Below are 23977 nucleotides of genomic sequence, written 5' to 3' on the forward strand. Positions count from 1 at the left end.
CTGGAGAATGTGCCAGTGGGTGTGGCAGCAGTGTTTCTCTGAGTGGGTGGAGGACACTTATTTTTCCGATAGGTTTGCACAATAACTGTTTCTTGGGCTGAATTACATGATGCCAAATCCCTTACAATGGCTTGCTAAACTGATTCAGAAGTAGAAAAAAACACAAGGGAAATTGCCCCATAGCTTTATTTTCCTCTTTGAGTTTTAAGTTGATGGTAATGTTCCACCTAGAGGTTGGATGTGCCCTCTTGTCTGCTCTGCTCTGACCCCAGCCATACCTTTGGCTCAGGCTAACTTTGTAGGACTTCTCTTCCTTTAGGTACAAAACGTAGACTTCTCTTATTTGACTTTTACCTTGTAATTAGTAGACACATTTGTTTTCGAAATTTAGTATTTAGTTTTTGTTATAGAAAGCAGTAATATAGATGGAAGATAAATCCAGTAGAAGAGGCAGGGTTGGTCTAGCACTACTTGAGTATGAAAGGTTGGGGTTCCTCCCTTTCCTATGGATATTGTACCCTTCTAATGCCTAGTCCACTCATCTATTATTCAAATTATAAACTTTATGAAATTAATCCAGTTTTGATCAGGAATATTTTGTGGGTATATGATTTTTACCCTTTGTGCTGGGGAAAGCCCCTTGGATTATTTTATTAACCTAAATAAGTCTCCCATCCCATATGTGAGCTCCTGGGATGGGTTTTATAGGAACAGAGAGAGAGAGAGTCAGAGAGAGGAATAGATAGACAGGAACGGAGAGAGATGAGAAGCATCAGTCATCAGTTTTTTGTTGCAACACCTTAGTTGTTCAATGATTGCTTTCTCATATGTGCCTTGACCGCAGGCCTTCAGCATACCGAGTAACCCCTTGCTCGAGCCAGGAACCTTGGGTCCAAGCTGGTGAGCTTTTTGCTCAAGCCAGATGAGCCCATGCTCAAGCTGGCAACCTTGGGGTCTCGAACCTGGGTCCTCGGCATCCCAGTCTGACGCTCTATCCACTGTGTCACCGCCTGGTCAGGCTCTGGGATGGGTTTTAGAAGTGATGCAACAAAATCAAACTAAACCGGCCTGCCCTAAGCATCTTTTCTAAAGGGCCTTTTCAGAAAGGCTGAATAGCATCTCAGAATTGTTCATGGCATTTTACTAAACTCCTTGCTGAAGAGAGACAGTTTGGAGGAAGGGCTCAGGTCCAGATTCTTGTCCATGGGGGGAGAACTAGACCCCAGTATGCTGTTACTTTTGTTGGGAACGTTCCCTGATGCAGGGCCTCCTAGTTAACCTAGTCAAGTGGGCCTCTATTAAAACCTGGAAATGTGGGGCTTTTGTGTAGCATCATGTAGTCAGAAGTAAGTGGGTCTGAAGGATACAAAATAAATACCCAGAAATCTGGTGGGTTTTTTGTTGTTTTTTTGACAGACAGAGCTTAGAGGACAGATAGGGACAGACAGAGAGGAAGGGAGAGAGATGAGAAGCATCAATTCTTCACTGAGGCACCTTAGTTGTTCATTGATTGCTTTCTCATATGTGCCTTGACAGTGGGGGTGGGGGTTGTCCAGCACAGCAAGTGACCCCTTGCTCAGGGCAGCAACCTTGGGCTCAAGCCAGCGACCTTGTGCTTCAAGCCAGCGACCTTTGGGCTTATGCCAGCGACCTTGTGCTTCAAGCTAGCAACTTTGTGCTTCAAGCCAGCAACCTCTGGGCTCAAGCCAGTGACCATGGGGTCATATCTGTGATCCCGTGCTCAAGCTGGATGAGCCCACACTGAAGTCAGCAACCTTAGGGTTTTGAACGTGGGTTCTCTGTGTCCCAGTTCAACGCTTTATGCACTGTACCACTGCCTGGTCAGGCTCAGTTCCATTTTTATACACCAATAATGAACTATCAGAAAGGGAAACCAAGGAAATAATCCTATTTACAATTGCATTAAAAAAAAATAAAATCTAGGAATTAACCAAGGACGTAAAAGACCTGTATTTAGAAAATTATAAAACACTGAAGAAAGAAACTGAAGAAGATGCAAATAAGTGGAAGCATACCATGTTCATGGATAGGAAGAATTAACATCATAAAATGTCTACAATACCCAAAGCACTCTATAGATTCAATGCGATTCCTATAAGATACCAAAGGTGTATTTCACAGAACTAGAACAAATATTCCAAAAATGTATATGGAACCACAAAAGACCTTGAGTAGCCACAGCAATCTTGAAAAAGAAGAACAAAGTTGGAGGAATCATGCTACCTGATGTCAAAGTATGTTACAAAGCCTTAGTAACCAACACAGCATGGTATTGGCATAAAAACAGACATATACATATAGATCAATGGAATATAATAGCTCAAATAAACCCACACTCTTATGGTCAATTAATATTTGACAAAGGAGGCAAAAACATACAATGGGGTAAAGATAGTCTGTTTAATAATCGGTGTAAGGAAAATTGGACAGATACGTGCAAAATAATGAAGCTAGACCACCTTACACCACACACAAAAATAAACTCAAAATTGATTAAAGACTTAAGTGTTTGACTAGAAACCATAAAAATCCTAGGAGAAAACATAGGCAGTAAAATCTTGGACATATTACATAGCATTTTTTTTTCTGATAAAACTCCTCATGCAAGGGCAACAAGAGAAAAGGTAAACAAATGGGATTATATCAAGCTAAAAGGCTTTTGCACAGCAAAGGAAGCTATCTACAAAATGAAAAGACAACCCACTGACTAGGAGAACATAGTCACCAATGATACATCTGATAAGGGGTTAATATCCAAAGTTTATAAAGAACTTCTATAACACAACACCAAAAAAAAAAAAAACTAGGTGAAGGGCCTGAAAACACATTTCTCCGATGAAGACATCCAAGTGGCCAATAGACACGTGGAAAGATGTCTGTTGTTGCTCAAATTGAGCTGATCTCAGAGTAGCTATTAGCTGATTGTCCACTGTAACCTTGGTCCTGTCTCCCGCTTTGAAATCTGTGAGCATGTGGGAATTTTAAAGTCCTCTACAAAAGGGTGTTTACTCCACCACAGTCCAAACTTGACTCTTTTAGTAACGTGTCCTTGGGCAAGTTGGTTGACCTCTCTGAGCCTCTATTTCCTCTTAAAATGGAGGCCACTGGCTTCAAGGTGGTTAGTAAGAATTAAATGAACTAACAAATGTGAGATATGGCAAATATTTGTTGGTGTAGTCATTCTCCACTCACTTTGTACCAGATTTCTGGGTCAGAATTTTGGTATCTTCCAAGAACATAGGCTCCCCCTTCATCCGAAAGCTTAGAATTCCAGCCACCAGGTTAAAAAAGACACACTCTTTCCCCACAACACAGCAGGCCTTGCTAATCTTCTGTGCCCTGTCCCCCTCCAGGAAGGCTATGGCATTGGGGACGATGAGTACTCCTGTGCATACGATGGCTGCCGGCAGCTGATATGGTACAATGCCAGAAGCAAGCCTCACCTACACCCATGCTGGAAAGAAGGTACAGGATTTCATTTTGCCCCATAATGTGTTTATCAGCTAGGTCAAGACATTGGTTATTATGAAGTGTCTCTATTATGTTAGGCCTTAAAATGCTTTAATGGAAGAATATTAAAAGTGAAAAGCGTTAATTGACCTTCACATCCCCTACCATAGATTTGAACAGTGTTTAGCTGGTAAGTTCACCTCTAGTGGGGCCCTTCCTTCAGCAAAAACATCTCAGGATGTAAAATTCTTAATTTAGTGGGAAGTGATCATTTTAAGATTAATGTGAATTCTAGTTTCCTCTCTGGGTATATGTTTTGAATCAAAGCAGCCATGGAGATACTGAAGATACTGAAATTGTAATGCCAGTTACATCAGGGTATTCTCAGTGACCAGATGGCTGTGGAATCGGCACAGTGGACACACTCTGGTTCAATGGACACACTCTGGGCTCCTCTAGAGCGGCCTGTAAGGAAGGCTTGAGCATTTTCAGCCACAGACGTGTCTGCCCAGCCGCCATTCTCCAGACGTCAGCTCAGGCTGCTGCACGGGCACAGGCTACCAGAACGCTCAGCTGTGGCTCCAGCGTTTTTTGCAGGAATGTATCTCAGCAACAGCATGATTTTTTTTCACCCCATTTAATTTTTATTCCATCCAGTTTGCAGTATCCAAGGTCCTAGACCCCTGGAAATGTTTAATGAAAGATTCGATCAGCAAAGTTAGAGCCACACAGTTGGTTTGTTAAACACTTACATCAAAGGATTTAAGGTTATTGAGCCTTTTTACCTCTGGCTAAATACAGTGAATACAGGCTTTCCCTGCTACAGCACCACTGCACTGGAGGGTAGTGTTCTGGGGGCCTCCTGGTCCTGCCCCCCCCCCACTCGTTCTGAAGACACACACAGAGCCTGATGGAGGGGATGGGGCCCCTGAGAAGATTTTATCCCCAGCATTGGACTAGATAGGGGATGGGGCCCAGCACCTTTCCCAACCAAGCCTTCTCTCAGTTTCCTGCCCCAGTGAATACTCTAAATGTAAACTGAATTCTCAGGAATGCTAAGAAAGCAGGAAATTGACAACTGCTATGCAGGGACAGATACACTGAATTAACTACACTGATCATTTAGGAAAGGAAATAAACCTTAAAAGCCTATGTAAGCCTTCACATTAGTGACTTAGAGGTTCTTAAAGGAAATAAAAGTTTATTTAACAGAGCATAAGAAAGAGACGCTATCTGCAAAGACTGTCTAGTTTGTTTTTAAATAATCTTTTAAAGGATTGGAAAAAAGCAAAATGAAACTAAAATTCCTGTAATTCCTCCAGAGACTTTTTAAACACTTGAAATTAAATATATTGCTATATAATTGTACTATATTAAAGCTTCAAGGTTAACCTTTTTAAATTACAATTATAAAAAAAAGATCATAATCCATTCTGGATTGTCTCAGGATAAATGCTTAAAGTGAAACTTCTCTGGCAAGGGGAATAAAGAATTTCGTTTTTTAAATTCTTTTGCTATATATTACCAGATTTTCCCCCGCCAGCACCGAGTGTCCATTTTTCTTGTCATCACTGTGTAATTTTGTGTGTTCATCTTTAACAATTTAAAAAGCAAAAACTTTATGAATGAAGATGAATGCTATTTTTAAAAATCTTTTTTGGACACTTGTTATAGGAAGTTTTAAATCTCACCCAAGAGGCAAAGAAGCACATGGTTTTGATTTTACCGTGTTTCACTGATCCTAAAATGCACTTTTTTTTGCACATTTTTAATGTCTTTGAAATTGGGCTTGTCATAGAGTAATTGGCAGCACTTTATTCGTAATGGCCCGTTAAGCACTGGTGTGTGGGGTCAGAGCAGTTGCAGAAGCAGTAGCGAGGATAGACGTGCTGAGTCTGGGGTGCGGATGCAGACGCGGTGCAGTGGCTTCAGAGCCCTGAGACACTTAGCAGGATCCCGGTGGGGACACCCTTATCCTGACAGTGTTTCTGCTTTCTCCTGTAGGAGATACGGTAGGGTTTCTGTTAGACTTGAATGAAAAGCAAATGATCTTCTTTTTGAACGGCAACCAGCTGCCTCCTGAGAAGCAAGTCTTTTCATCTACAGTGTAAGTAGCGTTTCCCAGTCAAAAATTTGAAGAGATGCACGGAATGTACTTATCTCCAGGAAAAATAAAAACTTTGTCCATTTATATAGTCAGTTGTGATGAGGAACCATTTTATTTCAAGAAATTGGGGACCCATTTGATCATACCTAAACCTGCCTCAAAGTTTGACGTAGGAAGACAGGGCAGGCTCCCCAGTCTGGCTAGGTCAAGAAACAGAACCGGCCTGCCTTTCACTGGGCTGTGACTCATTCCGACTTCTGAAAACTACTTTGTGAACTTTGCTTTGTTTTTATGAATTTTCTTGACCTCTGTACTCATTTTTATCTGTAGATCTGGATTTTTTGCTGCAGCTAGTTTCATGTCATATCAACAATGTGAGTTCAACTTTGGAGCAAAACCATTCAAATATCCACCATCTATGAAGTTTAGCACTTTTAATGATTACGCCTTCCTGACAGCTGAAGAGAAAATCATTTTGCCAAGGTAAGGGCTCCGGGTAGTCCATCTCCAGACTTTCACATGTGTCTCGGGAGAAATTGCAACAGTTCCTAAGAGGCTTTCTTCAACTTTATACAGATTGTTTTGAAACACTGCTGAGTAAAATGGTGACTTCCTAGGAAATATAAATTACTGAAACACCTCCCAGAAGAGACGCAAGCAAAACAATTATTCAGAGCTCTGTTCCCAAAAAGCACCAGACCCAGGTGGTTTCACAGGAGATCTCTAGGTCTTTTGGGTAACATAGCTTCACTGCGATTTCAAATGTTGCAGAACTTCAGATGCACACGAGCGGGATAGTGCAGTGTAGCACCACGTGTCCCTGCACGCGTGAGCTGCAGCAGCCATCTGCTGTGGCCACTGCTTCTGCGGCAGTCCTCCTTCAGACCTGTGGTGACTCCATCATCACTGGCTTCCCTGGCTGGACTCCTACAGTCCCCGAAGTCCCCTGGCTGATCCCTCTGCAGTTCCTGCCCTGTGTCTTCAGATTATCTTCCCAAATGCAGCTGTACTTACTCTCACTACCCTATCACTGTTGAAGCCTCCATCATTTCCCACCCGGACTTCGTTTGCCCTGCCTTCTAGCTAGTCTCCCTGTTCCTGCCTTGACCCCCTTCAGTCTGTTCAGCGCAGTCTCCAGAATGTGTGTGTTACAGGTTAAATCAGATCATGTGCTTCTCTGCTCAAAATACTTAGTGGCTTTTCATTTCACTTAAGGTAAAAGCATAAGTCCTTATAATGACCTACCATGCCCTACACAATTTGTCCCCGCCTCCCTATTACTTCTTTTTCTTTTCATGGCTTGATTGGAGAGAGAGAGAGAAACATTCACTTGTTCTTCCACTTATTTGTGCTTAGTTGTCCACTAAGTGACCATTTCAGGGCGGCGCTCTAATTGACTGAGCTCACCAGCCAGGGCCTCTCCATTACTTCTTTGACTGTATCTCCTACCATCTCCCATTTGGTTTTGCTCTTTCTTCAGCCACCTGGCCTCCTTGCTGCTCCTAGAACATACTGTGGTTTTAAACTTTTAAACATTTAAAACATACTGAGATCTATTGTAGCCTCAGGGCCTTTGCACTTCTACTCCTGTTATTAGAATGGTCCTATGTGTGTTTTGCAACACTCACTATTGACCTGTGACGGTGTCAGATCCCACAGGTATACAAGACTGCACTTCTCCCCCATGTTAGATGCCATCAAAAGTCCAAGTTGTTACCTGTGTTTCTGACCAACCAGCTGTAACTGGGACATTCCTAGGACTCCCTCCTTCTGATCAATTAATCCATTAATTGGTATTTTTCCCTAGTGAAGGTCAGTCTTCACCTTGATTGAGCCTGTCTGTTGTCTTTCTGCATCTAAGATAACATACCTGATAACATACCTTTGGAATGTCACAGTAATTTACCCTCCAAGCACAACCACCACCACCACCAGAGCCAAGACTCTAAATCCCCACGTTATTATTACCATGTTGTTAACTGTTGCCTGTCCTCTATTCCACCTTTGTTCATACGTGTCTAGTCCATTTACTCCTTATCCAAGCCCAGAGGTTTCCCCACTTAGCTTTCTCCAGTCTCTCTAATCTATCACCAGTGGATTTCATGTAACTCTGACATCTTCCCCTTTGATTCTGATATATAAATGATAAAACTGCCATTTTCTGGAGCATTTTCTCAGTTCCTTGAGATTTTGCATCCTTGCAATTGTCGTCAGTTTGGCTCAAGTAAACTCTCAAAATTCTTATAGGTTGGGTGTTTTTATGTTGACACTTGAAATCGTATGAAAACTTACGTTGGTGCATTTCTCTTGGGAAAGACCCTATGCTTTTCATCAAACTCCCAGAGATGGTGACTTATAAGGTTGAAAATTTGCTAGTAAAATAAAAAGAGCACTAGACTTTAGTACTAGAAGATTTGAACTTGATTCCTGAATCTGTTTACTGCGTGTGACCTTATTGAAATCATTTCCTTGAACTATTTGTCTATACAATGGAAATTACCATGGCTCTTATTCCAAATGAGATCAGATGATTTCAAATCTTTGTAAGAGTGAAATGAGATGTTGGTGTGTGAAAACTACTGGACAAAGCTTAGTATACTTCACATTGTTGATGCCAGAACATCCAAACCTGTAGGGGAATTTTAGAAGAGTTTTTAGCGTTTATTTGAGCCAAACTGAGAACTTGCCCAGAAACCAGATCTCAAGGGATTGAGCAAATGCTCTGGAGAGTGGCGCTTCTGCAGCTTCTTTATGCAGTTAGAATCAAAGGAGGAGAGTGAAGGAGGTACATGAAGTCCACTGAGGTAGATTAAGGAGGCAGGAATTAGCAGAGGGGGTGGCGGGGTTCTAGGATCGGTGGGTACAGGGTAGTTAACATTTAACATCTGCAGTAACTAGAGATATATGTGGGCAACAATGGAACAGTGAGGAGTTTCTATTGCTACATCCAGTGCCTATGCATCCCAGGCGTTTGGAAAAGATTACTCTTAACATTGCAAAGGTTTGGTATCCCAGATACCTGAGAACAATGGACAGGTCTGAGTAAGGTAGAAATGAACCTTTTACTAAGGAATCGATAGGCCTGGGGTGGGACTCCCCACCATGACCTCCCAGTTAGGAATCTGACCAGAACGTCCTGCCATGCAGACCAGTCTGCTGAGCACATCAGATCTCCTGTGTAGCTCCTTCTTTGTTCGCAACACACACACATAGAGCATTTCCTCTGCTTTGCTGCCTACGGGCCCATTTCCTAGTTGACATGCTGTGTTTCCTGCTCAGGCACAGGCGCCTTGCTCTGCTGAAGCAAGTCAGTATCCGGGAAAACTGCTGCTCCCTGTGCTGTGATGAGGTAGCAGACACACAGCTGAAGCCATGTGGACACAGGTAAGAGGGTTTGTTTGACCGTTCCTATTTTGTATGTTCTATTAGGCAGTTTCATCCTGTTCTTGAATTGCTTTTAGAGTGTTACAATTTCATAGCTGTTCACCAAAGTTTATTATTATATCTGAAGTGGGCTGAATGAGGAGTTAGATTTGCCAGGTGGTACGTGGCTGCCTTCCAGAAAGTACTTGAAATAGAAGAAGCTGCTTGATAAGGAAGGGCTTTGTTTTCTCAGTGCTATCTATTTAATAGTTTTCACATCAGAACTGTAAAAGGTTAACGCTATACATGAGCTTCTTGGGCAGTCCCTTTCAGTCTGAAAGCCTCTGCATGGATTGATTAGTTACACTCCAAACCATTGCGAGGGCAGCACCCCCTGCCTTCTAACCTGCCTTCTAACCACATTTCAGTTGTCTGAGATGAACTCAGAGGTCAGCCAGACCCTGTAGAGCAGAGTGGCTATACATCAACAAGACCGGCAAGTAAACCGGTCCCCAAAAAGGCCACTCCTGCAAGGGTTAGAAAGGCGTGGCAGTGCGCAGGCCCTGGCCTGGCCCAGGCATGTGTGCTGGCTGTATCAGAGCAGTACCCACAGCAGCTCCCCGGAGTCATCACAGCCCGAACCCTGCTTTGCTCTTATTTTTGATGGAGCTTTAGCCACCAGTTCTCCAGGTCCAAAGCCTGGAGTGATGGACCTGTTTGTAACCCCCAAGTGTGACTCAGCCTGGGCCCTGACTTTGCCTCCGTTTGTCTGCTGTCTTTTGAAATGGGTTGTTATCTACCAGCCACTAAGGGAAGTGCATGCACTGTAGCTCATCCACCCTTAGCTCTACCAGTCTCTTCTGAAAGAGGCACAGTGGCACCTGGTCTGTGGTGGTGCAGTGGCTAAAGTGTCGACCTGGAATGCTGAGGTTGCCGGTTCGAAACCCCGGGTCAAGGCACATACAAGAAGCAACCACTGCGAGTTGATGTTTCCCATTCCTCCTCCTACACCTTTCTCTCTCTTCCCTCCTTCTCTCTAAAGTCAATAAATAAACTCTTTTAAAACAAGAGGAAAGGAAGGCGCAATGGCCCCGGCTCTGGTTGCCCCTTGGTACCAGCTCTGCAGCCCGGAAGTGCTCCTGCGGAGCCCTTGGGGTCGGAGTCGTCAGGGCCTCACAGCAGTGCAGTGTAAAGGCAGGTGTCTTGATACCCTTTTTCATCTTTGCTCTGTAAGTACAGTAAGGTCCCAGACAGCAGGGTCGGCTCTTACTCACCTTTGTGCTCTCTGTCCTTCTCAGTGCTTTCCGCTTCCACTAAGGGCTTGTGGATGAAGGCTAGAACCGGAAACCTTAGAACCAGGCAGCTTAAGTGTGAGCATGGCACCTTTTTTTTTTTTTTTTTTTGGTTTTATTAATTTTTAGAGAGAGAGAGAAGGGGGAGGAACAAGAAGCATCAACTCCCACGTGGGCCTTGACTGGGCAAGCACGGGGTTTCAAATCAGTGACCTCAGCGTTCCAGGTCGACGCTTTATCCACTGTTCAGGCCTAGCACAGTCTCCTTAATATAGACCAATCCAAAACAGATTTAAGGAGAACATTTTAGAAATTATAAGTTAAATTTATCTATTTAACTTTTAGCGGCAACAAGAGTTTATTTTTCATTGATTTTAGAGAGAGAGACAGGAAGGGAGAGAGCACAGGGGAGATGAGAAGCATCAACTCATTGTTCCACTTAGTAGTTCCATTTAGTTGTGTATCCATTGATTGTTTCTCGTGTGTCCCTGACCAGGGATGGAACCTGCCGCCTCCGAGTGCCAGGGACAGTGCTCTCTCCACGGAGCCGCCCAGTCAGGGCAAGCTTGTGAACATTTCAGGTTGAGTTGGCAGCAGTTGGCAGTTTGATCTTTTGAAGCATTAACCTGTCATTTGTCTTTCTCCTCAGTGACCTGTGCATGAATTGTGCCTTGCAACTGGAGACCTGCCCATTGTGTCGCAAAGAAATAGTGTCTAGAGTCAGACAGATCTCTCATATTTCATGACACACGTGAAGAGGCATCATGGACTTATTTCTACACAATTCCAGCCAATGTTGAAAACAAAAACAAAGAAAACAAAAACCCATCTCTAATCAATCGTACGCACATTGAAACTTATAGCCATGGCCAGATTTTATGCTAAAAATGGTAGTTTGTCAAAGACAAAATTCTCTTAGAATCTAACCCAACTTGCCAGCCCTGAGAAATTCCTTTTAAGGCCAAGGGAAGCTGAGTGCTAACAAGCGAGGCCGGTGGCACTTCCATGAAACAGAGGGGCATTACCCTCTGAGTGCTGAGACCACCCGGAGTCTCCTTGTTGGCGTCATTTGATTGTTTAACACAGGATGTTTGTCTCATATTCAGAGTTTTATTTTGGACAGAAGGTCATTATGGAGAAGTAAATGACAGCGTCCCTGGGTTAAGTGACCCTCCCGCTGGTCAGAGAGCGCAGTGTGTGGAGTGTATGTCGCCCTGGAAGACTTGAATCTGTAACCCTAGAATCACACAGGTCAATACTACAAGCAGCGTGGAGGGCCTCAGTGAAGGTGTGGTGCGCAGACCGTAGAAAACCCCAAATTTGATAGTTCAGTGATTCCAAAGAACATGCTAGGGTTATTTTAAACTGCAGAAAATTGGTGATATTTTCACATTCATGGTATTTTTATCCAATTTCAGTACCCACATTTTGTGAGGAAAAAAATGTTTTAACAATGCAGGAGAAATTCTTAAATTAATTGCAGTGTTTGACTGGAGAAAATTGGTATTTAGTGTATTTTTAAGGTACCATCAAATCAAGTTTTTTGTTAAAAAAGTTTTTTTTAATCAGTATTGTTTTTGGAAGTAATATTCTTTGAAACTCTTGAACCAATAGTTTGAAAAACTCTTAGAGCACAGTCTGAGAGTACGTATTCCTATTGTTTTAAATAAACAACATGTTTTTTGAATAGTGAATTCAATCATGGATGGTTGACTATGTCTTCATCAAAAGTGTTATTCCCTCTCAGGGTCTCTGGTGAAGACCTTCAAGAGTTTGGTTTTTTTCTCCCAGAAAATTGGAAGGTAGAATTGTAAATTCATAGAACTTATTTTATAATGGTGTACCTCAGCAGCTGCCTTTCAATTTATGCCAAGCCCTTACCGAGTTTATACTTGAATAGTAAATATGTCTTCTGAGTTCTACATGGTCTTAATCTCATTGCACATTTTTTTCTTCCTTTCCCACCCTTTCTTGTTTGTAGTTCATTAAAATGTCCCATTACAGAGCTGATTTCCTTCCTGGCCGTACTTGTTGGGGTGCTGGATTTTTTCCATGTCTTTAGTCTTCCATAAATTCAAAAATATATATAAATATATATATATATAAATATATGTTCTCTTCTTTAGCTTGTGGTGAATACAGTAATTTGCATTGAAGAAATAAAACATTTGTTGCCATTTTTTACTAAGATTTTCTAACTCTCATTGGTACCTGCTGCTAAAGTTCCAAGACAGCATCTCAGGTTTAAGGGCTACTTTCCAGAGTAGAAGAGATTCAAGTGTTAGGATTAAGAAGCAAGGTTAACACTATGCATCCAGCAAATCTCTACTGAGCACCAAGTATGTTCTGGGCACTGCCGGTATGGTATACAAAACACGTGTACTTGTGGAGCTTGCTTGCTTCTGGTAGTGGGAAGAGGACAGTATGGCTGTGTTCATTGTAGTAAATTGTTAGTGCCTTGAAAGAAAAGAATGGGGTGCTATGAGAGAATGAGGGGGACTTAGTGAAGATGGGGGGAGAGGCAGAAGAAACTTCACTGAGAAAGGAATATTAGTAACAACTCAAACAAAGAAGTAGGGCCTGGCCAGGCAGAGACTCGGAACAAGCTTCTAGGACTGAGTAGCTACAGGAATACAACACTGTAGGCAGAGGCCCTGACCCGGAGGGAAGGAGCTTGGTGGGCTTCGGGATCTGGTGGGAGGCCCCTGGAACTAGCGGGTTGAATTGTATGCTCCGGTGCTGGAGAGTTCAGGAGACTCTTCAGGAAGCCATGTGAAGGATTTTGTATTTTATCCTAAGTGCAATAGAAAGCAATGGATTTTAAGCATGCAAGTGCTTTGATGAATTTTAAAAGATGGTTCTGGCTTCTATGTGGAGAATGGGGTGGAGGTGAGGGGGACAGGACAGAGGATGAGCAAAAAACTGGGAGACCAGTAGAGAAACTCAGTAATTAATTCAGCGGAGAGGCGAAGGTAGTCTGTAAATTCAGTGGAGGCAGAGACAAGTAGATGGAATTAATAGTCTGTCAATAGTCAAAAGCATGAAGGAGCCCATTAGCTTCCTAGAAATTTACTCTTGAACTTTGTTCATAAGATAGTTTACTTTTCCAATTCTTAACTTCTAAACCACAAAACGAGGATTTCAAAGTTAAATTATTCAGGATGGAAGCAAAGTTGGGATCTTGGAGCTGCTTCAGAGGGGAAGACATTCACCTCACATAGAAGAGGAAAACCAGCAAGCTATGTGAAAGGTAGTTAACAATAGACTGGTATTGTACCAGAGAGAGCAATATGTAACAGCTTTTTTATTTCCCAGAAATACCCCTAGGATTCCAGCCCCCGCCCCAAATGTTTTTAATGAATTGCCACCTTCTTTGAATGATACTGAAAAAGCAAGATAAAGTCATGGTGCCATTTGCAGAATGCCAGGAAACAGTGATTCAATCATAGAAACAATTTCAGTAGCAGAAAAATGACCTTTACATGCTTTCAGCCATCTTGAATATCCATGAAAACAAACTATCCAAATAAGATCAGCTCTTTTGGAGACTGTACATTTTATGCTGTTCACTTAAAACAATTATTAATGCTAACCCACAATCTAAGGATTTCAGTAATTAATGGAAAACTTTTAATATATTCAAGTAAATTTATTTTTCTACAAAAAGTCACCATTCTGGTTTTTTTTCTTTTTTTTTCCAGGAAAGTATGTCATTCTAATTTCCAGTATTGTTTGTTAACTCAGGGATTGGGGCCCTGTATAGCGTGATAAGTAAAAACAGGAGTGAGCCTAGACTCAGATTCCAGCCCCACATGCTACTTAATCACAAGTATACAAGCACTTCTAAGCCTTGGTTTTCTAATCTGTAAAATGAAGGCAAATACCTCATAGAGATTTTCTTTTTTCTCATAAAATTTCAGGTATTTCAAAAGGAGACAATATATTAATAAATGTTTAGCGTGAGTACTTGGCACATGCCTGAATAAGAGGGTACCTATGATTATTACCTTTGACCCCATTTGTTCTAGCCAGAGATGGTGAAGTAGATTAAAGATGGTCACAAATTCTTTGATATTCTTCCCATCTATAAATGAGGTTTATGTCCCCTCCCCTTAAATCCAGGTGTGCTCTGTGTCTGCTTGATGGATATACTTCAGTGGAAATGATACTGTGCTGAGTTTCTAGTCCCAAGCCTTGAAGTGACTGGCAGATTCCACTTCCTGTCTCTTGAAGTATTTGCTTTTGGACCCAGCCACCGTGGTATGAGAACAACCAAGCATCCCTGGGAAGACTTACATGGAGAATTGAGACTCCACCCAACATCCACACTGACTCCCAGCCAACAGCCAACACTAGTTTTCCAGCCATGTGAGTGAGCTTCTTGGAAGAGGCTCCTCTAACCCCATTCCACCTGCGCCACCTGACATGGGTGGAGTGGAACAGACACTAGCTGTCCCTAACCAAGTCCTATGCAAATTGCAAATGAGTGAGCAAAATAATTGTTTTAAGCCACTAAGTGTTGTGGGTGGCTTGTAATAGCGAAAATCAGAATGGATGAAATCGTTTCCTCCTCCTGTCTGATCCCATACATGATTTAGCAGTAGAAAAGGTGGGTAAGTTCATTTAGTCCAAAAGAAATAGGTAGTTTATAGAGAAAGTAGGTCACAAGGAAATTTGCTGACTTTGCTTTGAGCTGTATGACCAGTGCTTGACTTAAACAGAACTCAGTCCAGTTCTTTAGGAAGCCTTTTTAGATGCCAGTCTTCCGCTTGGGGTTAAGCAGAGTTAGTACTCTGAGAATTGATCTGGAAACAATTGTGTCTTGATGACAATTGCCATACCTTAAATCCCTGTACCATTCACCGCACATTTGGCCAAAAGGTATATAATGTAACAGTGGTCCAATCAAGATACATCATCAGCTCTAGGAAAAATCCGGCAGTTTTGTAGAGGGCCTTTTTCTGATTGCGTTGTTCAAAGGGGTTCAGTTAACTTTAATCTCGCCTAATTAGCCAAGAAACCAGTTACTGCGGAATGATCTTTATGATGTAAATATTTACGATGTACAAACAAGATATCCACTTCCTGCGGTGAGGCTTTCCTGCCACTAGAGGGAGCATCTGCATTGCAAATCTGACGTCGGGAGTTATCTGATTCAAAAACCAAGGATTGACTCTCAAGAGATTTGCAATTTACAGTGCATTTAAACCTGCTTTAAACTACTTAATCTTCTTTAGTCGTGCAATTTGCAAATGAGAAAATTGAAGCACTTGATGTGGATTCCTTCCATAAAACAGGCGACGTGAGATTTAATCACCGCGCAGCGTGAGGACATGTTCGAGAATCCCCCGTGGTTCACTGAGGCCCAGCTGTCTTACCTTCGGGACTCTTCATCCATTTCCCTCATTTCCTTTTCCTATCTTGCCCCGCCCCTGGCGTCGGGCAACACGCGTCTATGATTGGCTGTCGGAAACCGCGAGACGACGGAAGAGGTTGCGGTGACCATGGTAACGGGAGGCGGGCACGGAGCCCCGGGATCGGTTACAAGCAGGCCCCCTCGGCGGCTGCAACGGCTCAGGCCGAGGCCCGGCCGGCTCGTGGCTAGGCCGTGACCCGGCCGCGGCCTCGGCAGCATAGCCTCCCCCATGCCAGTTGGGGCTCTGCGGAGCCGAACGGAGATTGGGCCCGGGCCGCGGACCCGGTAGGAAGCCAACGGGCCGGCTCGCCCACGCGGGGTGGATGCGGCGGCGACAGCGGCGATGGACGCCGTAGAAGAAGAGAGCTTCGCGCTGTCTTCGTAAGTGACACCGGCCGGGCCAGGGGCATGCAGGCCTCGGCCTCTTCCCTTTGAAACGAGGGCCTGGCGGGCTGGAGGACTGAGGCTCCGCCCCAGTTCCCGGTGTCGATTCTGTGGTTGTTGCGACCGCCGGGTTCAGGCCCGGGAGGACAGGAGCGCGGGGCGGTGTCACTCATGGATGAACACCTCCATTCCAGTCCTCCCTCCTGCCGAGGCTGGACCGCGGGTCAGAGGGACCCTCCGCTCCCAGGGACCGGCCAGCATCTCGCCTGCGACGGGTTCACGCTCACAGGCAGGTGTGGGCTGATAGCGAAAACGAGGCGAGCAGAACCCACAGAAAATAAATGCGGAGGAACCTTAGGGTGATGCCCTATGCAAACCCCCTTCCATTTGCCCCTCTTGTAAATCCTTGTGTCACAGCAGGTTTTCTGAAAGTGGAGCCTTACGTTCATCTTTGATGTCGCAGATGCCTTCAGTGTATTTTATTCTGTTTGGAATTGCTAGATTAGACAATAATTATTTTGTTGAAGCTGAGTGATAGGAAGTTCCTTTCGCTATTCCTTTTTTGTGTGTGCATGTTTGAAAATATCCATGGATTTTTTTTTTTAATGAAAAGCATAACTTTATTTAAATACCTTTTTAACCTTGCAACTCAGCGATTAGTTAACAATACCTGGTATGGTCCAGCGTTGATGGAGGTCATAGTAAATTCTTTAAAATACGATTTGAAACAGCACCTAATCCAGGCATATTTTTCAGCTCTTCTGCCTCTGATGCCGAATTTGATGCCGTGGTTGGATATTTAGAAGACATTATCATGGGTAAGGTTTCTTGCCAGTTTGCCCTGTGCCTTTTAATTCTTAGACCCTTGCTTTTAAGGACGCTGAAATCAATTTGGTGAGTTAATTTTTAAAAAAGAAAACATCAAGCTGCATATAATTTTTAATGTAGCACAGTGTAATAGCTTTGTGCTTTGTCTTAGGGGCAAACAGTCCACTACTCTGGAAAACAACTTACAACCCCAGATTCAAGAGTCAGGAAGGCACTTGTTCAGGAAATCCGGCACCTAGAATTTATGGGGCTCTTGTCAAAACTTCAGGAAATATTGACCTACTTTATTGCGGAGATTAAGAGCAATTTAGTTTTTATGACGTAAACCACAGCATAAAGCTATAATCATAGCACGCATGTCCGTAAAGCAAACAAGGCCTCATCCTTGAGCTGGTTCGGTATTTCCTGTTTGTGGATTCATATTGGCACCCGTAAGTCCTACGAAGTAATAAGCAGTAACTGGCACCAAAGGTTTAAGACAAATAGGTAGGAGAGAAAAACTTAAAATTTGAGAAATTTTATCTATTGACTTCAAGATTTGTGAGAATTAGGAAAAGGACACTTGTTTGGTGTTACTAGCTGTATTTCTTAAGTCTAGTTTAGTCTGAAAACCACTGACCAAGTTTTTGTATGTTTGGGGACGGTAAAGGTTCATACCCTTAACCCTGTAAATACAGATGTTTCACCAGTAAGTTCTCATTCCCTGTGGATCTGAGGATTTGGGGGATACTGGGGCATACTTTGAGTTTTTTGCCCTTAATGGGTACCCTAGAGGCTGTAAGAAAATGAACTCTTGGTCTGACCTGTGGTGGCGCAGTGGATAAAGCGTCGACCTGGAAATGCTGAGGTTGCCGGTTCGAAACCCTGGGCTTGCCTGGTCAAGGCACATATGGGAGTTGATGCTTCCAGCTCCTCCCCCCTTCTCTCTCTGTCTCTCCTCTCTCTGTCTCTCCCTCTCCTCTATAAAATGAATAAATAAATAAATAAAAATTAAATCTGGTCTAAAATTAAAAGTATATTTAAAAATAAATAAAACAATATTTAAAAAAAAAGAAAAAGAAAATGAACTCTCTGTAAACCCAGGGTCTTTATCCCAAAGTCTAGGTTGCTAGTGAAGCTTTTGTTTTATTTTGGGATATAATATTTTATTCTGTTGTTAAAATTTCTATTTTCAAACATTTGTTTGCAGTAAACTAATCTCTACATAAATTCTCGTGTCAGTTCAACCTAGCAACCCTATATGACAGGAACTGTGATCATCCTCATTTTCCAGCTGAAGAAGCTGGGGCTTTGAGAAATTAAGTGACGTGCCCAAGGTCACACAGTTCTGAGTGGCTGAGGTGGGACTGGAACCCAGGCATCTAGCCTGTCAGAGCCCGTGCCCGTATTCACTGCGCTCTGCCCACCACTGCTGTTGAAATCAAGAGAACCATTTCATTCCTCGGAGGAAAGGGAATGGGAGGGAGTCCCCAACACTCCCTGTGTGGGTATATGCAGAATGAACCCCACGATCGTGGTGATGGCTGCACAACACTGTGAAGGTACTTAATGCCACCAAACTGTACACTTAAAAGTAATGAAAATTATATGTGGTGGATGTTTTATTACAATTTTAAAAATAGTAATAAAAAGACTGGATTGGTCTGTTTCAACATTGGTGTTCCATTTAACACTTCCTTGAAACACTGTTAGCTCGCTCTGACCATTGGAAAACCAGTCTGACATGTAATTCCTGCCTATTTATAAATCAGAATAGTTTTTAGTCTGCATTAAGAAGAATTATTTTCATTGTCGTTCAGATGACGAGTTCCAGTTGTTACAGAGAAATTTCATGGACAAGTACTACCAGGAGTTTGAAGACACGGAAGAGAATAAACTCACCTACACACCTATTTTTAATGAATATGTAAGTGAATTTCTTTTTCTCTTACCAGAGATTAGGGTTTCATTAAAATGTGAATTTCAAATCAGAAGATGCTGAAATTTGCTTGACTTTCAAAGCTGTCACTAGTCCCCTGCCAGGAAGTCTAATGAGAGTCTGGTTTGGTTCTCATCATCTGTTGCTTCCCTCCAGACAGCTTTTGGGGCTGTTTTCCAAATGTTTGAAGATTTCATCACCTTCTATTTTGAAAGATATTCGGCATAATGTTGCCTTTAGTTACAGTTAATGGGAACACCACACCTTGCATTTATACACTTCTGACCTTATAGCTTCCACACAGTTTGTTTTCTTTCTACAGGCAAAAAAAGTCAAGCCTGTAGGATTGTTAGGCAAAAGTAAAAACCAAGACCTAGATCACTAACTAGTTGGTGGCAACACCAAGACTAGAATCCAGAAACTTCCAGGAACCTCAGTTCTTGACCCTTGGGTCCTTCTACTCTGCCGAGGTGTGTGAGGTTGCCTCCTAGAATAGTCTCATCTGCCCGAGAATGGGTTTGAGCCTCCAGGACTTGCCTCCCTTGGCATAGGAACTTGGCATAGCCAAGGCAGCTCTCCTCAAGCCTGGCCTCAGCTCACAGGGACCCTGCGATCGCCTCTCCCCCGTAAGCTTCCGTCTGTCGGGAAGAAAAGGCCCATTACTGCATTCCTCACTTTCTGCCCTGGGGTGGGGGCCCTGCTGCCGTCTACCCACCTGAGAGCATTCACCTTGTCACAGTGTCCTTCTTGAGGACAGCAGCTGTGTCTTGGTTCTCTTTAAGTGTCCGCAGCACTAACGCGGAGCCTGGCACATTGACTGGGCTTTCTGAACAGAAGCCCTGTGCTCTGACAGAGGTCCTTTCTGCTGTCACAGATCTCTTTGGTAGAAAAGTACATTGAAGAACAGCTGCTGGAGCGGATCCCCGGGTTTAGCATGGCGGCCTTCACGACAACTTTACAGTGAGTTCAGCTTGACTGCGTTATACCTTTTTTCACCTTCCTCCTTCTTTGGTCTGAAAAGAAGACTCTCCTTTTTCTTTCGGTACTTGAACACCAGGGCTTAGAGCACTTGGTGACTAGGTCCCGGTAGGAGGGCCTCAGAGTCTTTGAACAAAATCCGAAGAGACTGTCCGTTTCATCATTCGTTTGTGAAGCAACCGAGCTTTTCCTTTGCAGGCACCATAAAGACGAGGTGGCTGGTGACATATTCGACATGCTGCTCACATTCACCGACTTTCTGGCTTTTAAGGAAATGTTTCTGGATTACAGAGCAGTAAGTCTGTCTTGGCTGTGCAGCCACAGTGAACCACTTAGAAAGCTCTAAGTAGAACTGCGAACACAAGCCACCCCCAGGCTTCTCCCTGTGAGCCTGGCCGGTAGCAGCTGGAGGGCGTTAGGAACGTGTGCTGTCTCCTCCCCGAGGGCCCGGGACCCATACTGGGGAATTCCGTCCTCACATGCTGGTGAAACAGGCTCCAGGGACCTCCAAGGATCCCTAAATAAGATTTGTGGGGTTTTTTTATTTTATTCATTTTAGAGAGGAGAGAGAGACAGAGACAGAGAGGGAGAGAGAGAGAAAGAGAGAAGGTGGGGAGGAGCTGGAAGCATCAACTCCCATATGTGTCTTGACCAGGCAAGCCCAGGGTTTCAAACCGGCGACCTCAGCATTTCCAGTAGACGCTTTATCTACTGTTTATCTACTGCGCCACCACAGGTCAGGCTAAATAATCAAAAGGCAGGTCTAATTCACCTTTTCTTTTGTAAATTTTTTCATTGATTTGAGAGAGGAAGGGAAAGAGGGGAAGGGAGAGAGAAGCATCAACTCATTGTTTCACTAAGTTGTTCCATTTAGCTGTGTACTCATTGATTGCTTCGAGTAGGAACCCTGACCAGGGATTGAACCTGTGACCTCTGGCACGCCAGGTTGATGCTTTATCCATGGAGCCACCTGGCCAGAGCTCAGCCTTGCCTTTCTTAAAATGCAGGCTCTTAAATAGGAAAAAATAAATGTTTTACATTGAAGGGAGTTGCATTTTTTTGAGACCAGGACCAGTGCAGGGTAAAAATGCAAATAACCCCTTCCGCTTCCTGTATGCTCCCTGGTGGTCCATACTCCCACCCTGAGTGCCTCCTCCCCCGGGGCAGGGTTCTAAGCTAGAAAGGACTTTCTGTTTGTCCCCTGACGTTTATTTTCCTGTATAGGAAAAAGAAGGCCGGGGACCGGACTTAAGCAGTGGTTTAGTGGTGACTTCATTGTACAGGTCACCCTCTCTGCCAGCTTCCCAGAACAGCCTGCGGCACTAGGCCCAGCCCGGCAGTGCGAGGCCAGACTGCAGCAGCCCCGTGTGCCGGGAGAGGCTTCAGCTGCCGACCAGAGAAGAGACCTTGGAGAGCAGTTCTGTTCTGCAACTCTTCAACATCAAGTATTGATGGGTCAAAAAACAACCATGTGACCCTCCTGGGACCTGTTTCTTTGGAAACACCTTGTGTTCAGTTAGCCTAGTACCCCTCCCTCAGTGGACATCTCTCTTGGGCTCAAGTCCGGCCCCTGGGGAGCAAGCCCACACCCAGCACCTCACAGGGGCCCTCTCCAGCACAAGTTTCATCCTCCACAGCTTGTCCTGTTTGGGAGTGTGGGTCTAGGGCTTGACTCAAGCCAGCTCCCTATCTTGAAATTTCCAGAGCTCCTGTTGTCATGGCCTGTCTTGGCTGCAGGATTCAACTGAGAGAGATGTCCTTGGACTTAAAAGCTACATGTTAAAGTCAGTTTTCCTAGTCTTACATCTGTAGTCCCTGTGTCACTGTGTCTTCTGGTCCTGATGTAATCCCATTGTTTCTAGAACTCTCTTTTAAGTGTAAGTTTTTTGAAAAACTATTTTTATAGATGAATACTCAGGCTAACCTAGTGGATGTAATCTGGAACTTCCACGATTACCCACTTCAAGATCAAAGTATTATATGCTGTGTGCTTTTTAGCTGTTCGTGCCATGAGAGCTGAAATGCTTCCTGTGTCAGCGTCCCTTTTACTGGGCACAGGTGAGTGTGTGCTTATGCCGGAAGTAGACTAGGTGTATCTTTTTCTCCTTTCCTTACAGCATGTTAGATGTTTGTGCAGGTTTGCTTGAATTTTTTCTGTGTGAACCAGTTCATTAGGTTTTCTGTCGGGGTAGACGGTCCGCAGACTTCCTGCCAAGGCCGTGTTCCTCCACTGGTCCAGCTCAGCATGGGTAGGAGCAGCGGACGATGTGCCTGTGTATCTGTGTGCTTTGACGTAGTGCGTTGGCTTAGCACAGGTTCAGTAGAACATGACTGGCCGGAAAGCATGGGTGTCCCGTCTCTAGAGAGAGAAAATAGCTCGGGTCCCCGTGTGTATCTTAGTGGGGTTTTTTTTAAGTAAAAATAAGACTGTACTGACTTTTCACTTGGCTGTTGTGCTTTTAACAGATTAGCTGTAGGCTATGTGTTTTCTGTACTGATGTGGCGCTTATTAAATACTTGTGTACTGTGAGTAAAATTTAAGGTGTTTTGCAACAACCGTGATTCTAAACAAGCCCTTCGTTCCCTTTCTTTACTGCCGCTGCCCCGCTGTGTTGGTATTGCTTCGGTGCCTCTTCTCATGCCGCCTGGCCCAGGCATGCCCCGCCCCTTGTTCTTCTCCTGGGCGTGTAGGAGGCACTTGAGCCAGACCTGTTGGTCAGTTCCCCTGGTTGAGAAAAGGCAGGTGGACAGGAGATGGAATTATGGAAAAAAGAATGAGAGTAAGGGCAAATGGTTCTTATCATTTTCCACTCAGAAAGAAGCAAGCAAGCTTGCTGTAGTTTAATATTAAGAAGCTAGGCTTTCTGACTTCTTTTAAAGCAAACTAGAAGCCTCTGTCCACACAGAAACTAATGTCGTGCGCCACCTGGGGCTCCAGCCTGGTCTGGCAGGAGAGAGCCTGACACTGTGCGCCAGCTCGCAGACAGTAGTGTTCCTGTTTCCGACCTCTCCTCACCTGTGGGCATGGCAGTCACCCGGCTGCCGGTCTGAGGATCGGGCAGCCCTGGCCTGGACCAGGCAGGCTGCCGCCTGACTGAGCGTGTGGGCCTCTCCCCGAAGCAGGCCCTGGGTTACGTGTCAGAAACCTGGAAGACTTGTCTAGGGGTTTTTTCCCTCTTAAGCCTCAAAAGAAAGTGGGTTGACCCTTTAAAACTAACTCTCTGATGGCTTAGTCCTTAAATAGCTATAATTTATTATTCTGACACACTTGAGAGTAAAAAGGAACGCTGTTAATATTTACACCAGGACGAAGGCAAGAACCAGGACCCGTGGTAGCCTGCTCAGTCCTCCAGCCCTCTGTAATGGAGGGGCGCATTCACACTGTTTGAATTGTTACTTTTTCAGTGTTCCCAGTTTTTCAAAAAGGACCAAGGGCTGCCCAGAAATGCCTTTGGCTCATTATTCAGAGCATGATGCTCTGTAGTAATAGAAAATAAGCTTAGGAGGACCCTGTTCCCTGCTGTCTGTGCCAGCTCTGCTCATCAGTCAAGCTCACCACCCACTTACGTCACCTCTGAACTTCGCCAGTGTGCAAGGAGGTGAATTACAGCAATCTGAAGTTGAACATGACCTAACTTGCCTAAAGTTAGGATTCCTAAGTGATTTATAACTGAGACCTTTTTTTTTTTTGGATTTTTCTGAAGTTGGAAACGGGGAGGCAGTCAGACAGACTCCCACATGCACCCGACCGGGATCCACCCGGCACGCCCACCAGGGGGCAATGCTCTGTTGCAACCAGAGCCATTCCAGCGCCTGAGGCAGAGGCCACAGAGCCATCCCCAGCACCCGGCCAACTTTGCTCCAATGGAGCCCTGGCTGCGGGAGGGGAAGAGAGAGACAGAGAGGAAGGAGAGGCGGAGGGGTGGAGAAGCAGATGGGCGCTTCTCCTATGTGCCCTGGCCGGGAATCGAACCCGGGACTCCTGCACGCCAGGCTGACGCTCTACCACTGAGCCAACCAGCCAGGGCCAAGACCATTCGTAGAATAAAAAGAGGTGCTACTAAACTTAGGCCAGGACAAAAACAGCATAAACCAGACCAGTCAAGCAGGAAGCTGGTCACCCGACCTCAGGTCCCAGAAGTGGCTGGTCCCGAGCGACTCAGGAACTGGTGCTGCCCCATCATGGACATTTAGGGCCTCTGTACCATCTTACCCGGTGG

General features: G+C 44.3%; 2 protein-coding genes across 9 annotated transcripts in view; both read left to right on the forward strand.

Moving 5' to 3' along the window:
- Positions 1-12336, forward strand: part of RSPRY1 (ring finger and SPRY domain containing 1) — a 40092-nt gene extending 27756 nt beyond the window's left edge. For all 8 annotated transcript variants that reach the window (XM_066243003.1, XM_066243005.1, XM_066243002.1 and 5 more), the window contains 5 exons: positions 3375-3486; positions 5476-5578; positions 5909-6061; positions 8858-8962; positions 10883-12336. In XM_066243003.1, the coding sequence (XP_066099100.1) occupies positions 3375-3486; positions 5476-5578; positions 5909-6061; positions 8858-8962; positions 10883-10979 (570 nt within the window). In that variant the 3' untranslated portion in view covers positions 10980-12336. The remainder of the gene's footprint in view (positions 1-3374; positions 3487-5475; positions 5579-5908; positions 6062-8857; positions 8963-10882) is intronic.
- Positions 12337-15737: 3401 nt separating this feature from the next.
- ARL2BP (ADP ribosylation factor like GTPase 2 binding protein) lies at positions 15738-22329 on the forward strand. The gene is made up of 6 exons (XM_066243271.1): positions 15738-16030; positions 16790-16851; positions 18661-18767; positions 19654-19739; positions 19956-20052; positions 20982-22329. Exons 1-6 carry the CDS (start codon positions 15993-15995, stop codon positions 21081-21083), a joined length of 492 nt encoding a protein of 163 aa, XP_066099368.1. The 5' UTR covers positions 15738-15992; the 3' UTR covers positions 21084-22329.
- Positions 22330-23977: the final 1648 nt, after the last annotated feature.

The sequence above is a fragment of the Saccopteryx bilineata genome, chromosome 9, assembly GCF_036850765.1.
Source record: "Saccopteryx bilineata isolate mSacBil1 chromosome 9, mSacBil1_pri_phased_curated, whole genome shotgun sequence".
In the NCBI taxonomy this organism is placed as follows: domain Eukaryota; kingdom Metazoa; phylum Chordata; class Mammalia; order Chiroptera; family Emballonuridae; genus Saccopteryx; species Saccopteryx bilineata.